General features: G+C 39.0%; 1 protein-coding gene across 1 annotated transcript in view; it reads right to left on the bottom strand.

The window, feature by feature from the left end:
- The window catches only part of gfm1 (G elongation factor, mitochondrial 1), a 72832-nt gene extending 60241 nt beyond the window's left edge, over positions 1 to 12591 (bottom strand). The window contains exons 1-5 of the mRNA XM_039756350.1: positions 12375 to 12591; positions 11403 to 11555; positions 6500 to 6632; positions 4748 to 4952; positions 4275 to 4391 (exon numbers count right to left, since the gene is read on the bottom strand). Of these exons, the coding sequence (XP_039612284.1) occupies positions 4275 to 4391; positions 4748 to 4952; positions 6500 to 6632; positions 11403 to 11555; positions 12375 to 12449 (683 nt within the window). The 5' untranslated portion in view covers positions 12450 to 12591. The remainder of the gene's footprint in view (positions 1 to 4274; positions 4392 to 4747; positions 4953 to 6499; positions 6633 to 11402; positions 11556 to 12374) is intronic.
- Between the last annotated feature and the right edge of the window lie 2482 nt (positions 12592 to 15073).

The raw sequence follows: 15073 nt of genomic DNA, 5'->3' as shown, positions 1-15073 counted from the left end.
CACGGAGTACAATGCGAGTGCAGAGCATCCACTTGTAGAGGGTCACCATCTCTGGTTATAGGCTGCCATGTGTGTGTTCATAACACTTAGGGAATCCCTATACAGAAAAGAGCCATTGCTGTGATGCCCACTGTAAGAAAGCAGAGCTCTAGTTCAAAAAAGCAAGGTATACAGAGAAAAAACTGTTACAATATTGTTATGCAATAACTTGGTGATACAGTGGTCAATATATATTAACATACACATCGCTAGAGTCCTATGTTTGAATCATGGAGTGCTGAAGTTTTCAAGTTTTTTCAAAAGAATGGCAAAAAATACTCAAATCCAAGTGTGCAAACCTCAACATTTAATATTCAAGAAAACTTCAGGCTGTAATTATGGCCAAAGGTTATTTAACAAAATACCTTAGTAAAGGGTCTGAATACTAAAGTCAATGGAACATTTCACTATTTTTAATACATTTTCAAAAAGTTCCAAAATCCTACTTTCACATTGTCATTCTGGGGTATTCAGTGTTGTATGATGTGAGGAAAAATTAATTTAAATGATTTTGTCACAGGAGTGAAACAGAGAAATATAACAAAAAATGAAGGTGTCTGAATACTTTGTGAATACACGACATGCTATCTTAACAACAAAGTTTTTTTAGTGTGGAGAAACACAAATCTTCAGGACCAGTTATTACATATCTAAAACAGCAATGAATTTTAGGGTTAGTCATTTGAAGAAGGAGCAAGAGTTTGTCTTTTCAGCACAACTTTATTCTACACATTGTAAGTGATGGCATGCAGACAGAGACTGGCATCCTGGCCGGGACTGAACAGGAAACCTTACCTGGTCAGGAGGCCAGTATAACAGAAGGACTGGGAGGACAATTTGTTCAAGACAATTTCTTCCCCCATACATTAGGTAGCAGCTCCCTTGGCTCAGAATCCCCACACAGGCACCCACAGGGCATGATGGGAGTTGTAGTGCTGTAGAGTAGCCCTGCTGGGTTCCATGGGGGTTGCTACGGGGAGCTGAAATTGTTATAATCTCTACTTTGTGGGAGTTCCGATTGATCTGGAAGTGCTCCCAACGGTATATGCACTGGCATCAGATGTACTCCCAGGTCCGAGATAAAAGGAATCACCCCGAGACATCCAGGCGAGCTCGAGTCAGGTACAAGGAAGACAAAGCTCACCTGGGAGGATTGGAGGAAGGAAGAGAAAGGGAAGAAAAGGATTGAGTGGTGGTTTGTTTTTCCCTTGTGTAAGCCTGTTGATGCAAGGTATTTATAAAAATAAACTTTTTATTCACACTGGGACTTGGGTATATGAGGTTATGTCAGGGGTTTAGGGTGTTGCAACACTCCCTGGTGGTCGCAACATGTGAACTATCAAGTCTGCCTTCTTCAGTCTTTCATGAAAAATGCATGCAACACTCATCCTTCCATGTGTTCATTAATCATATATTTCTAAAACTCTGAACAGCCTACCACATTTATTTTGACTTTTACTAATACTATCTATACAACAATTGACAAAGGTTAATTACTGAATTTGCAGTTGCATTATCTAAACACAGATCAAATTTCTGAATGCTTGGCTTACAAAATGTAGAGAAATCTTAGCTGATGAATATTTAGTTGTTATCAGGCTCAAAAAACTGAAGGATGAGTAGGACAGACCTAGAAGGCCCTTATGGGGAGAGAGAGTACTTTAGAAATGCTTACTGGATGCAATTTTTGGGATGGGTTTACCATTGGGAAAGGTCATGGTCATGAACTAAAACACTGGTGGATGAAGCATAGCCCTGTAGCCACAAGGTGGTATCATGGCTGTACTAGTTTACAAATATGAAGAACATCAACGGTGTGGGAAAACATCTAGTTAACAAAACAACCCATTCAGTGTAGGGTAGTGTTAGCAGGACGGTCTCCTTAACTATGAAGTATGAGTAGGCAAACAATGCACAGTGTGATCTTAGAGGTTAAAGACACTCTTTAAGTCACTGATCTTGTAACATTATGGGCAGAAGATTTTAATGGGTGTGGCTTCTTTATATTGCCATCTGTTGTCTGTCACATTAGAGAGAGTTTTAGTTTCAGACTGAACTACCACTTGATAAATCATCTACCGGGGTGAACAATGTTAATCCTGGAGGGCTGCAGTGGCCACAGGTTTTTGCTCCAACCCAATTTCTAAATGTAAAGTCAATTATTGCTTATGAAGCACTTAATGCTCAAGCAACATTTTATGCTTCATTTAAGCGGTCTTGCTTGTTAACATCTCAACCTTAGTTGCTTATTTTAGCCTTACACAGCTGCATTCACAATTTTTATTTGCTCCTTACTTATCAATTATATCTAATTTGTCTCCATTAACATCTGTGTGGATTCATCATGAACTACATGGTTTAATAAAATATTAAGATAAAAAAGTGAAGGATCCGAGAATTACCCATTCATTTCAGGCTTCAAAACATTTGGATGATCTCCATGGAAAGGAAAAACATTCTACAATATAAGAATGACTTGACATAGCAGAATTAAAAACACTAACAAGCCTTGAAATTAAATAAGACCCGTTATCGGTAAGGACTTGTTTCTAATTAAGCCACTGGGTTGAAACAAAAATCTGATATTTTCCAGGATTGATGTTGCTTACCACTAATCTAGCCCATAAAAGGTTGTTGCATGGCTAGGGTCTTACCAGCTTTGATGTTAATCTGTTCTTTCATAAAGAAAACTTTCTCTTCTAAAGTTCAACAAAAAAACAGAATCTTTTCTCTTGTACATGCTGGGTTAAAAATATTATGTTAGCAATATGAAGTTACAATGGAACACAAAAAGGTTGAATATGATTTAGGAGTATACAGGCAAGGATTTTTCTAGCAGTAGACAATAGGATGATTTCAAAACAATTTTCACATTTTAGTCTTTGCCTATCTTAAAGATGGTGACAAAGTCAATAATGCCAAGTATGTATAACAGCGGGAAGTCAAGTTTTAAGCTATAAGGCCCTAAATCTGTGTAATGATCTGCATGTATGCGTAAGAGATGTCCTTTCTTCTCAGCTTTTAACTCCAGGTGGAAACCTCACTACGTTAGTTTAACAAAACCTCATTAGACAAACTGTTCTGCTGTTCCTTTTGCATCCATGTTTATTAGTCATTTGTACAAAATATGACTATTACAATAATTATGAATCTCGGCATCCTACTATGGCACTGGGTAGCACTGCTCTACTGCCAAGTGGATTCTTGCTCATGGGAAGGTATAAAGCATACTGGAAGCCAATGGAGTTCAAGGATGAAAAAAGTCATTTTATTAGACTACCAAGAACATACTTACACTGTGAAGGGATGGGGGGAGGCCAGCTGGGCTACGTCTTCAAAACCGTGATGGTGTCTGACTTAAACTATGACTATGCAATAAAACTTTCCAGGGACAAATCCATTCCAACCAACAATTCCCACCTCTCTGGTGGTTTACTTTCTCCACTAATGCTGCCGTCTTGTTTTTTGTTTTTACCTCATTTGTCAACTGGTCATATCTCAGTAAGAATATTAATAGACACATTTTATTAGTATCTATTTACATTATTCAGGTTGAAGTTGCTTTGTTTTACTATGTGTTTAAAGTGATCTTTATTATTGGGTATGTTCACTATGTAAGTTGTAAAGCTGCCATCTTGTTTTTAGTTAGCCTATGTGTATCACCATTTGATCAAGGTGCATTTGAAAATACAAGTATTAATTATATAATTTAACTATACACACTACAGAAGCACAATACATACAATTTAGACATTTTAAATGTACTGACAAAATGTGTAGAAATGAAAAATGACTGCTTATATAAAAAATTGAACAAAATTACTTTAATTTTAATATTCGAATAATAATTGTAAATGAGTAGTTGGATGCAGTGCTGTCTTAATTGGCATTTAGTGCAGTACTTGTTTTGTATTGTACTTATGTTTACAGAGGGTGGAAAAAATCTTCAGAATTTGTTACTCTTGGAATAATTGAGAAGAGATTACAGTGGCCAATTTCACATGGCTTCCACTTACTATTTTTTCCATTGCTTAAATGGTATAAAAGTACAAAAATATCAATACAATACAATATCATTTAAATGAATGAAATCCAAAGACTGAAACTACAATTTAACAAAATTTTTCAGTAGCAGTTCTTAAGTTAGAATGAATTCTGTAACTCCTAGTAACTTAACTGCATGTATTAAGCCATACATCCCAAATTTAAATACACAATTATTAATTCTATCTTACCCAAAAGGTCCATCAAAGTAGATGGCTCTTTCCTCAATAAGGTCTATAACTCCTTTCAAATTACCTTCAAGGCCAATTGGGATTTGTACAAAAGCTGTATTCTGATGGAGTTTTGTTCTATGTATGAAAAAGACAAAAAAGTGAAAATAAACATGTCAGCTATTTAAACTTTCTTCTTTTTGGTATAATTAAAGAAATATTCTAGCCAGTAAGACAGCTGGACCTCAGGTGTCATATATATTATAGCAGTACTGCCTAACTTGACACCAACATTGTCAAGCATACACAGAAACTGTTTTACTAATCAAGTACTGCAATAAAAATGATAATGAAGTTTAATAAATAAAAAGCACATTTATCACATATCATACAAATCAACTGCAATACAGATTTAAACTGTATTAAGGAAAAAAAAATAGGCAAATAAAATGAAGGACCCATGAAAATAAAAAAAAAAAAGTCTTTCAGTTTACCTCATTTGCTGCATAGCACGATGAGGATTTGCACCCAGTCTGTCAAGCTTATTGATAAATGTCAAGAAAGGAACATTGTAGCGCTTCATCTGCCGATTAACTGTCATTGTCTGACACTGAACTCCTCCCACCGCACATAGAACTAGAATAGCTCCATCAAGAACTCGCAGGGATCTTTCAACTTCTATTGTAAAATCTACATGACCTACAGAGCATTGGTACATAAAAAAGACCATTAGAAATTTCACTAGAAGAGAAAATTGAAAATTAAAAATCAACTAAAAGACTTGACAAATGACAGCCAACTAATTAATATACATACACACATTTTTTTAATTTGCAAATGCATGCACACACACATTTTTGATATGTATATATATTATATTGCTGATTTGAATGCATGTAACTGCTCAATACTGATTACTTGCAACACCAAATTGGTTGGATTAGCTCGTTAAGCCTTGAACTTCAAAGACAGGTGTGTCCAATCATGAGAAAAGGTATTTAAGGTGGTCTACTGCAAGTTGTGCTTCCCTTTGACTCTTCTCTGAAGAGTGGCAGCATGGGATGCTCAAAGCAACTCTCAAAAGATCTGAAAACAAAGATTGTTCAGTATCATGGTTTAGGAGAAGGCTACAAAAAGCTTTCTCAGAGGTTTAAACTGTCAGTTTCAACTGTAAGGAATGTAATCGGGAAATGGAAGGCCACAGGCACAGTTGCTGTTAAACCCAGATCTGGCAGGCCAAGAAAAATACAGGAGTGGCATATGAGCAGGATTGTGAGAATGGTTACAGACAACCCACAGATCATTTCCAAAGACCTGCAAGAACATCTTGCTGCAGATAGTGTATCTGTACATCGTTCTACAATTCAGCACAAATTGCACAAAAAACATCTGTACGGCAGGGTGATGAGAAAGAAGCCCTTTCTGCTCTCACACCACAAACAGAGTCGCTTGTTGAATGCAAATGCTCATTTAGACAAGCCAGATTTATTTTGGAACAAAGTGCTTTGGACTGATGAGACAAAAATTAAGTGATTTGGTCGTAATAAAAAGCACTTTGCATGGTGGAAGAAGAACACCGCATTCCAAGAAAAATACCTGCTACCTACTGTCAAATTTGGTGGAGGTTCCATCATGCTGTGGGGCTGTGTGGCTAGTTCAGGGACTGGGGCCCTTGTTAAAGTCGAGGGTCGGATGAATTCAACCCAATATCAACCCTATTATCTTTTCAATGACCTTGCTTATCCCTGATAAGTATATAAAACTATGTAGTGTTATTTGTTTTACAAAAAAAAAAATCTAATTAACAATTAAACTATATTCCAAAAATCAAAAACACATTCACTACATATAGTATTCTTTGAAATTCTTTGCCTTTAGCAACCAATGACAAACAGTTTATAGTCTCTTATCTTACACAAAGCAACATCAGTTCTGATGTTATATAAGCTGCAAATGAAAATTAAGGTTAAATGGCTGCAAATTTAACCACCTCAATATTTTGATAGTGTGTTAAAAAACAATTTTTAGTTTCACTTAAAATCTCCCTTCACTGAAAAATATGGACCCCTTATTTCACTAAATAAGTGATGCAATTTAGCAGCAGTGTGAATGGCTCTATATTGCAACTGCACTGCATAAAGTAAAAGAACCGTAGTATTTAAAAAGTACAAGCCCATATTCAATATGCTTTTGTAATGAAGAGCGGTATTCTTCAAATGCATTTAATATACAGTAATTTACACTACCAGGAGTATCGATAATATTAATGTTGTGCTTCTTCCACATGGTGTATGTTGCAGCAGACTGTATTGTGATCCCTCTTTGCCGTTCCAGTTCCATGGAATCCATAACAGCACCAACACCATCTTTCCCTTTTACCTAGGGATAAAAAATAATGCAACACAGAACAGGCTAAAATTGCAAGAAAAAAGTATTATGCCCCTTTCAAAATAATATAAATTCATACCATGTTCATTAAAAAAACATTCTAAAATATCTATGCACTTAAAGTATCAATAACTTCATGACAAGTAATAACATTGTATTAGAAAATAAAATTATTAAAAAAAAACACCAGCTTTTTTACCTTTCACTTTACAAATAAATATGTACATCACTAATTCACATTATTTTACAAGACATGCTACAGAATTTATGTTATTTGCCAAAGTCTCCCAGAAAGACAAATAGTAACACCTGAAGAGATTGTGAAACATGTGATGTATACAAAATCCCACAGAACTAAACACATTAAAAGAATATTTAACTTTAAGAAGTTAAAGAACATTAAAGAATGTTCACATCATTTGGATCCAATTAGCAGTATTGTCCCATGCCCCCATGTTTGCACTTAGCAAGTCACTCTGAAGTTTTATTGCTTTTTTTTTTTAAACCTTCAAATTATATTCGAATTTAAGAAACTTGAAAACTTTCTTATAACTTGAACTGCATTTTTTAAAACTTAGTTAAGAGAGCTCCAGGTATATAATCACCTGTCTGTTAACATCCTTATTCAGAAAATAAATATACTGCTCAGAAAAATTAAAGGAACACTTTTTAATCAGTGAAAATGTGGGATATTGATCTGGTCAGTTGAGTAGAAGAGGGGGTTGTTAATCAGTTTCAGCTGCTTTGGTGTTAATGAAATTCACATCAGGTGCACTAGAGGGGCAACAATAAGATGGCCCCCAAAACATGAATGGTTTAATCGGTGGAGGACACTGACATTTTTCCCTCCTCATCTTTTCAGGCTGTTTTTTCACTAGTTTTGCATTTGGCTACAATCAGTGTCACTACTGGTAGCATGAGGTGATACCTGGACCCTACAGAGGTTGCATAGGTAGTAGTTCTCCAGGATGGCACTGCCATTGCCAGAAGTTTTTCAAGGGCATTGAGCAGAATCCAGGAGACAGGCAGATACTCTAGGAGAGCTGGACAGGGCCGTAGAAAGTCCTTAAACCATCAGCAGGACCGGTATCCGCTCCTTTGGGCAAGGGGGAACAGGAATTAGCACTGCCAGAGCCCTCCAAAATGACCACGAGCAGACCACTGGTGTGACTGTTTCTGACCAAACAATCAGAAACAGACTTCATAAGGGTGGCCTGATGGCCAGACGTCCTCTAGTGGGTCCTGTGCTCACTTCCTAGACACTTTTGAGCTTGATTGGCATTTCCCATAGAATACCAGAATTGGCAGGTCCACCACTGGTGCCCTGTGCTTTTCACATATGAGAGCAGGTTCGCCCTGAGCACATGTAACAGACGTGAAAGGGTCTGGAGAAGCCATGGAGAACGTTATGTTGTTTGTAACATCATTTAGCATAACCGGTTTGGTGCTGGGTCAGTGATGGTTTGGGGAGGCATATCCAGGGAGGGATGCACAGACCTCTACAGGCAGACAACGGCACCTTGAATGCAATTAGGTATCGGGACGAAATCCTTGGACCCATTGTCAGACCCTATGCTGGTGCAGTGGGTCCTGGATTCCTCCTGGTGCATGACAATGCCTGGCCTCATATGGCAAGAGTATGCCAGCAGTTCCTGGAGGATGAAGGAATTGATACCATTGACTAGCCTGCCATATCATTTTTTCACTTTGATTTTCGGGGTATCTTTGAATTTAGCCCTCTGTAGGTTGATAATTTTCATTTCTATCAAACGATGTGGCATCCTTTCATTCCTAACAGATTACCTCGTCCATTTCAGTATAGATATCCAGCATGATTTCTTTTTTCCCCATTAAGATCTGATACGTTTTCAAAGTTTTCCTTTCATTTTTTTGAGCAGTTTACAAAATAATCTCTGATTAGGACAGGATTCACCTGGATAAATGTTTCTCACTGTTTAGAGAGACTTTTAAAGTAAATATGCAGGAGAACACAAAAACTTTCTACAGTGCATCCAGAAAGTATTCACAGCGCATCACTTTTTCCACATTTTGTTATGTTACTGCCTTATTCCAAAATGGATTAAATTATTTTTTTTTCTCACAATTCTACACACAACACCCCATAATGACAACGTGAAAAAAGTGTACTCGAGGTTTTTGCAAGTTTATTAAAAATAAAAAAATTGAGAAAGCACATGTACATAAGTATTCACAGCCTTTGCTCAATACTTTGTCGATGCACCTTTGGCAGCAATTACAGCCTCAAGTCTTTTTAAATATCCTTGGCCAGTTTCGCCCATTCCTCTTTGCAGCACCTCTCAAGCTCCATCAGGTTGAATGGGAAGCGTCGGTGCACAGCCATTTTAAGATCTCTCCAGAGATGTTCAATCGGATTCAAGTCTGGGCTCTGGCTGGGCCACTCAAGGACATTCACAGAGTTGTGCTGAAGCCACTCCTTTGATACCTTGGCTGTGTGCTTTGGGTCGCTGTCCTGCTGAAAGATGAACCGTTGCCCAAGTCTGAGGTCAAGAGCGCTCTGGAGCAGGTTTTCATCCAGGATGTCTCTGTACATTGCTGCAGTCATCTTTCCTTTTATTCTGACTAGTCTCAACAGTTCCTGCCACTGAGAAACATCCCCACAGCATGATGCTGCCACCACCATGCTTCACTGTAGGGATGGTATTGGCCTGGTGATGAGCGGTGCCTGGTTTCCTCCAAATGTGACGCCTGGCATTCACACCAAAGAGTTCAATCTTTGTCTCATCAGACCAGAGAATTTTGTTTCTCATGGTCTGAGAGTCCTTCAGGTGCCTTTTGGCAAACTCCAGGCGGGCTGCCATGTGCCTTTTACTAAGGAGTGGCATCCATCTGGCCCCTCTACCATATAGGCCTGATTGGTGGATTGCTGCAGTGATGGTTGTCCTTCTGGAAGGTTCTCCTCTCCACAGAGGACCTCTGACAGAGTGACCATCAGGTTCTTGGTCACCTCCCTGACTAAGGCCCTTCTCCCTTGATCGCTCAGTTTAGATGGCCGGCCAGCTCTAGGAAGAGTCCTGGTAGTTTCGAACTTCTTCCACTTACGGATGATGGAGGCCATTGTGCTCATTGGGACCTTCAAAGCAGCAGAAATGTTTCTGTAACCTTCCCCAGATTTGTGCCTCGAGACAATCCTCTCTCGGAGGTCTACAGACAATTCCTTTGACTTCATGCTTGGTTTATGCTCTGACATGAACTGTCAACTGTGGGACTGTAATGGAAGGATTTTTCTAAAGAGAGGGGGGGATCAAAAGAGCAGATGGGCGTTGGTCGCTTCAGCGCGAAACCCAGCTGCACTACTAATGTTTTGGGAGAAACAGCCGGGAAATGTTCTAAAGATACAGCCAAGGCTATGTAAGTAGTTGTTTTTCACTTCGAGAAGCTTTTTTCACATGTAAGCATATTACTGTGTCTTCTGGTATCAAGCACTAGTCTCAAGGCCGAGTAAAAGAAAAACATAGCGCCGTGTCCCGTGGAAGGAGGGGGTGTGAGAAACTGATCACTTCTGCATACATTGCTTCCACGTAGGCCGCTTTTGGGCAAGGACACCTAATTAGTATATAAGGGAAGGTTCCGCCCTCAGTTTCTTTGGAGGCTCAACCGTGGGGACAGCGCGCACCGCCCGGTATTTGAAAGGCAAATGAGTTGGTCCTCTGACAAGACTGAAAAGCGGACCCCCTCAGTCTACTGGTCTGGGATGATGGCTCTGTGTCTTTTTATATGTCTGTAAGTATTGTTTTGTTTTGTATGTCTGCATTATATTGCATTATATGTGTTTAAGTAAATAAAATAGAAGTATTGGACCTCTTCTCTCTTATTCTTTGCCTACTTATGTTCTAATCCCTTGAACCATTTTCCCAAATCAAAACAGGGACCTTATATAGACAGGTGTGTGCCTTTCCAAATCATGTCTTATCAACTGAATTTACCACAGGTGGACTCCAGTTAAGCTGCAGAAACATCTCAAGGATGATCAGGGGAAACAGGATGCACTTGAGCTCAATTTAGAGTTTCATGGCAAAGGCTGTGAATACTTATGTACATGTGCTTTCTCAATTTTTTATTTTTAATAAATTTGAAAAAATCTCAAGTTAATTTTTTTCACGTTGTCATTATGGGGTGTTGTGTGTAGAATTCTGAGTAAAAAATTAATTTAATCCATTTTGGAATAAGGGTGTAACATAACAAAATGTGGAAAAAGTGATGTGCTGTGAATACTTTCTGGATGCACTGTATATCGGCTATTCATATAGTCCAGTTCCATTGAAGAAGCAAGACAAACAGGTTTTTTTTAAATACAAAAAACAAAGCACTACCTTTTACTCTTTTTACTAAAATTGTAAAAAAGTCTGCACTTAAATTTCAACCATTCTAAGATGGGTAACACAGCTAATTAATACATAAGAGGTTTAGGCAGTACAAAAATTAGGGAACCAAAGTAGAAAACCATTTTCAGTATTTCAGATTGTTGAAAAAACCCCAAATCCCATTTTATGTCAAGACAAATTTAACAAATAATACACATACCGTATATGATGAGTAAAACAATGGCAATACATTTTTTTCTTAAATTAAAACTAAACTGAATGTGGATTCCTTACAGTTTAAAAGTTAAGAAACAATGGCCAGCAGCCAAAACAGCAGAATGGGAAATAACGATAGCGATACATAAAAATAACAGAGCGATACATAAAAATAACAGACAGCAATTAAAACAAAAGGTACCTCATGCATCTCTGCTATTCTGCCAGTGTAGTACAGGATGCGCTCTGTGACTGTTGTTTTTCCTGAGTCAATGTGCGCAGAGATGCCGATATTTCTGATTCGTTCATTAGGAAGGATGTTTGAGGAACATGCTCTGGAAGCATTTACCAAGATCTAAAAAAAAAAAAACCAAGGGGATCGTTGGAAACAATTAAACAATCGCCCATACTTTCACTAACCCTTCATGGCAAAAGCTTAAACCAGTTCAGGATGGCAGAAAGCAAGAGCCCATTCAAGTAGAATCGGGCCAAACGTAGCAGTCCAAAATTAACAGAACATCAGTGAACAGGAAACCAACCAGTCAAACTCCCTCCACCACCCCTAATAGTAAAAAAAACCCCAAGAATTTTACAAGTAGCGAAACATGGTGTAACATTTAAATGGACGTATATTTACAGAACTACAAGCAAGGCTTGGCATGCTCAGGATCCAACATTGCGTAAGACGTGGGAACTGAACCGATAGCCGTTTTGCTTAAAGTTCACACGGCCTGTGCTGTACGTACTGCTTTTACGATTTAATTAATTCTGCATGGCTTTTGCAACAAAAGTTATAAGGGGTATCCTAATGCTGTGTATACTAAAGACCAATGCCACATTACCCAATACTGCTACTGAGAATGAAAATAAAGAATTAATTTCTGTTAAATGTCTAATAGTTGACAAGGATAAAGATTTTACAAGGACGAATGGTCTAAGACAAAAATTACAACAGTTAGTAAAGAATTGTGTGAATTCGAATCGAATTGTATTTCTAATGATCACGAAAAAGCCAATTTAAATTGTGTAAAATTAATTTCCCAAAACCGCAGCACTTTAGTTTGTGTGAAGCTCATTGATGACACAGTGCATTTCCTGCTTAATTAAACAAAAAACGACATCAGTAAAGCAGTGTCACGGCTAATCTCACGGAAAGAAGGTGGAAATAACTTACTTTTCTCCATCGTAATGCCTTTAAGCTACCGGACTGTAGGTGACTAAATACTGAAGCAGCTTTCAAAAAGTACATCACTGCTGGCTAAAATGCACGTATAATGATTAAATATTGTTTCCAGCGCGTTAAAATGAATAAACCAAAATTAACAAAATTCCTGCGCAGGATGGCAGCGTGAATGTCATGCCGGTTCCTTTGGCTGACACTTCTCGCTATTGGTTCCAAAGTAGTCAACGATACGCAGTCCTCCGGCGTAATGAGCGGCACCACAAGCTGTACTAAAAAGTGACACTGCTGAAAATGTGCGACAGCGCCACCTCCTGATAAGAAAAATAAGAGCGCGCTCGTAAAAGAGTAGAGTCCGCCTCAGGTAGTCCGAGTACGAACGTGTCATTGCTTATTTATCTTAGTATACTTTTAATAAGTGGGTGTGGGTGACTGTGTGACTTGCCACAGACTGGAGCCTTGATCTGAAAGGATTCACAACAACAAAATGCATTAAGCGTGCTCGTAAAATAAAATAAAATAACCGATGACCTGAACAACTAACAAAATACAGTAACAGTAAAATGATGCTTAGCAAAAGGAGACATTTTCCTTGAACTTGATTACATCATCATGTTGGTGAAACAGTCGTATTATTATTTATATGTTTCATAATGCTTTGCAATCCCATATGCGGAATATAATACGGCTTATTTATCCTATTCAAATTCAAAACATCGTTGACAGTTTTTAATTACTCTTCAGCTACTCACTACAGAAAATAACGTGGTTAAGTAATGAACTATAGGCAAATACGGAGGGAGCATGTGTGTTACGGACAGAGACCAAGTGGTCTCAATATGCTGTCACGGCAGATGGAAGCACAAGCCCATTCAGCAGCTCAGGACTGGTAGGAGAATGCCACCTTGTTTTCAGGTTTTGGGCACGATTAAATGTTATTCTTTCATTATGTCTTGATATGTAACACTATAGAACTGAAAGAGTTACTTTTTCACACAACTGTGGATAAATTCTTGCTCAATGTTGTTGAATGGCAAAGGTTTTCATGGCATAGTGGCACAGCAATTAGAGCCACTGGCTCCCAATTCTAGAGCATCGATGTCAAATCACTGACTGCCATGGCACTCACATGTTCACTGTGAGTTATGCACCGTACTGCTTGGTACATTGTTCAGCTAATTTAATTTAAATTGGTCCAGTATGACAGAGTCTGAGGAAGATGTACTGTGCAAAAACTTCATGCCACATCTGGGGTTTGCTCCTGTCTTGTCCCTGATCACACCTGTACAGCCTCAGACTACCTGTGGGTGCAGAAAATGCAGGAATACATAAAGGAGGAACAAGGCCATGATTAGATAGATAGATAGATAGATAGATAGATAGATAGATAGATAGATAGATAGATAGATAGATAGATAGATAGATAGATAAGAAGGATTTATATGATGTACTGTATATATACATATATTATATATATAGTGAACACCAGGGGTCGTTGTTGCCACTTAAACCCAACAGACAGACACGCAGGACACAGGGTAAAACGACCAAGAAGATATTTTTTAATTATTTTCTTCCTGCACAGTGCCTCCAAAGCACCACAGCCACAATAAACACAATACTCAATAATATCTTTCTTCTTCACACCTCCCAGCAAGTGTTGTCCACCTCCTCGCGAATCAGGCTTGGCTTGCTGGGTTCCCATCAGTCCTTTAAATAGTCTTTGACCCGGAAGTGCTTCTGTCCTTCCGACCACGTGACTGGCTGATACTTCTGGGTCTAGTAAAGAACTGGGAATTTCTTCAGCCCGGAAGTACCTTGGGGCTTCCGTCCTTGTGCTTCTGGGCTATAAGTTAAGAATACGTCCCCAGGTCCTTTGACAGCTTCTCCTGGCGGCACCCACGGCAACCAGCAAGGCTGTGTTTCCAAACTCCATGACCCATAGTGCCCTGCAAGAACCCAGGGTACCACTGCAGTCCAGGGGAGCTGCCATCCAGTGTCTTGGGGGAGGCAGTGTCCTAGAAAAGCTGTTTTCCTCCGTCCTTCCATCTTAGGGGCGTCCCGGCTGGGTTGAGCTGCCGGCCGTCTCTTACAATATACAGTATATCCATTATATACAAAAATTTGGGGTCGAGACATGATCATCTCGGGGAGACACTTTGAAGTCCCGCGAGACTACTTGCACGTCACGCCCTACTTACAAACAATTTCTCTGAGACACTTTAACATCCCGGGAGACAAGGAAGTGAGACAAAAGGACAGCTGCTATACAGGCTTTTAAATAATCATTGCGCAGCGTGACCTACAGATCACACAGCTCGGTAGCAGAGGGGTTGGGGGGTGGTCAGGCAAAGCCTGCTAGTGTGTGTGTACAGTATATATATATATATATATATATATATATATATATATATATCATACGGGGATCCGGACACAGACAGACGGACATCGTTTAATCTCCCGATACATGTTTATTTACATCGCAACTATATACAATATTTACAATCCAAGTGCACAAACCCAGTGCCTCCAGCACCGATTCCCCAAAAGTCCGGGCCTTTCACACAGTCCCAAGTGCCTTTCTTCTGGCCCCTTTTATACCACTCCGAATGGGCTTCAGCTGCTTCCCTGCACTCCTCCTTAGACACGCCCCCGTGTGGCGGAAGTGCCGGCTGCACACCCGGAAACCCTCC

The sequence above is a fragment of the Polypterus senegalus genome, chromosome 1 (genome assembly GCF_016835505.1).
Source record: "Polypterus senegalus isolate Bchr_013 chromosome 1, ASM1683550v1, whole genome shotgun sequence".
Lineage (NCBI taxonomy): Eukaryota > Metazoa > Chordata > Cladistia > Polypteriformes > Polypteridae > Polypterus > Polypterus senegalus.
This window is presented reverse-complemented; position numbering and strand designations above follow the sequence as displayed.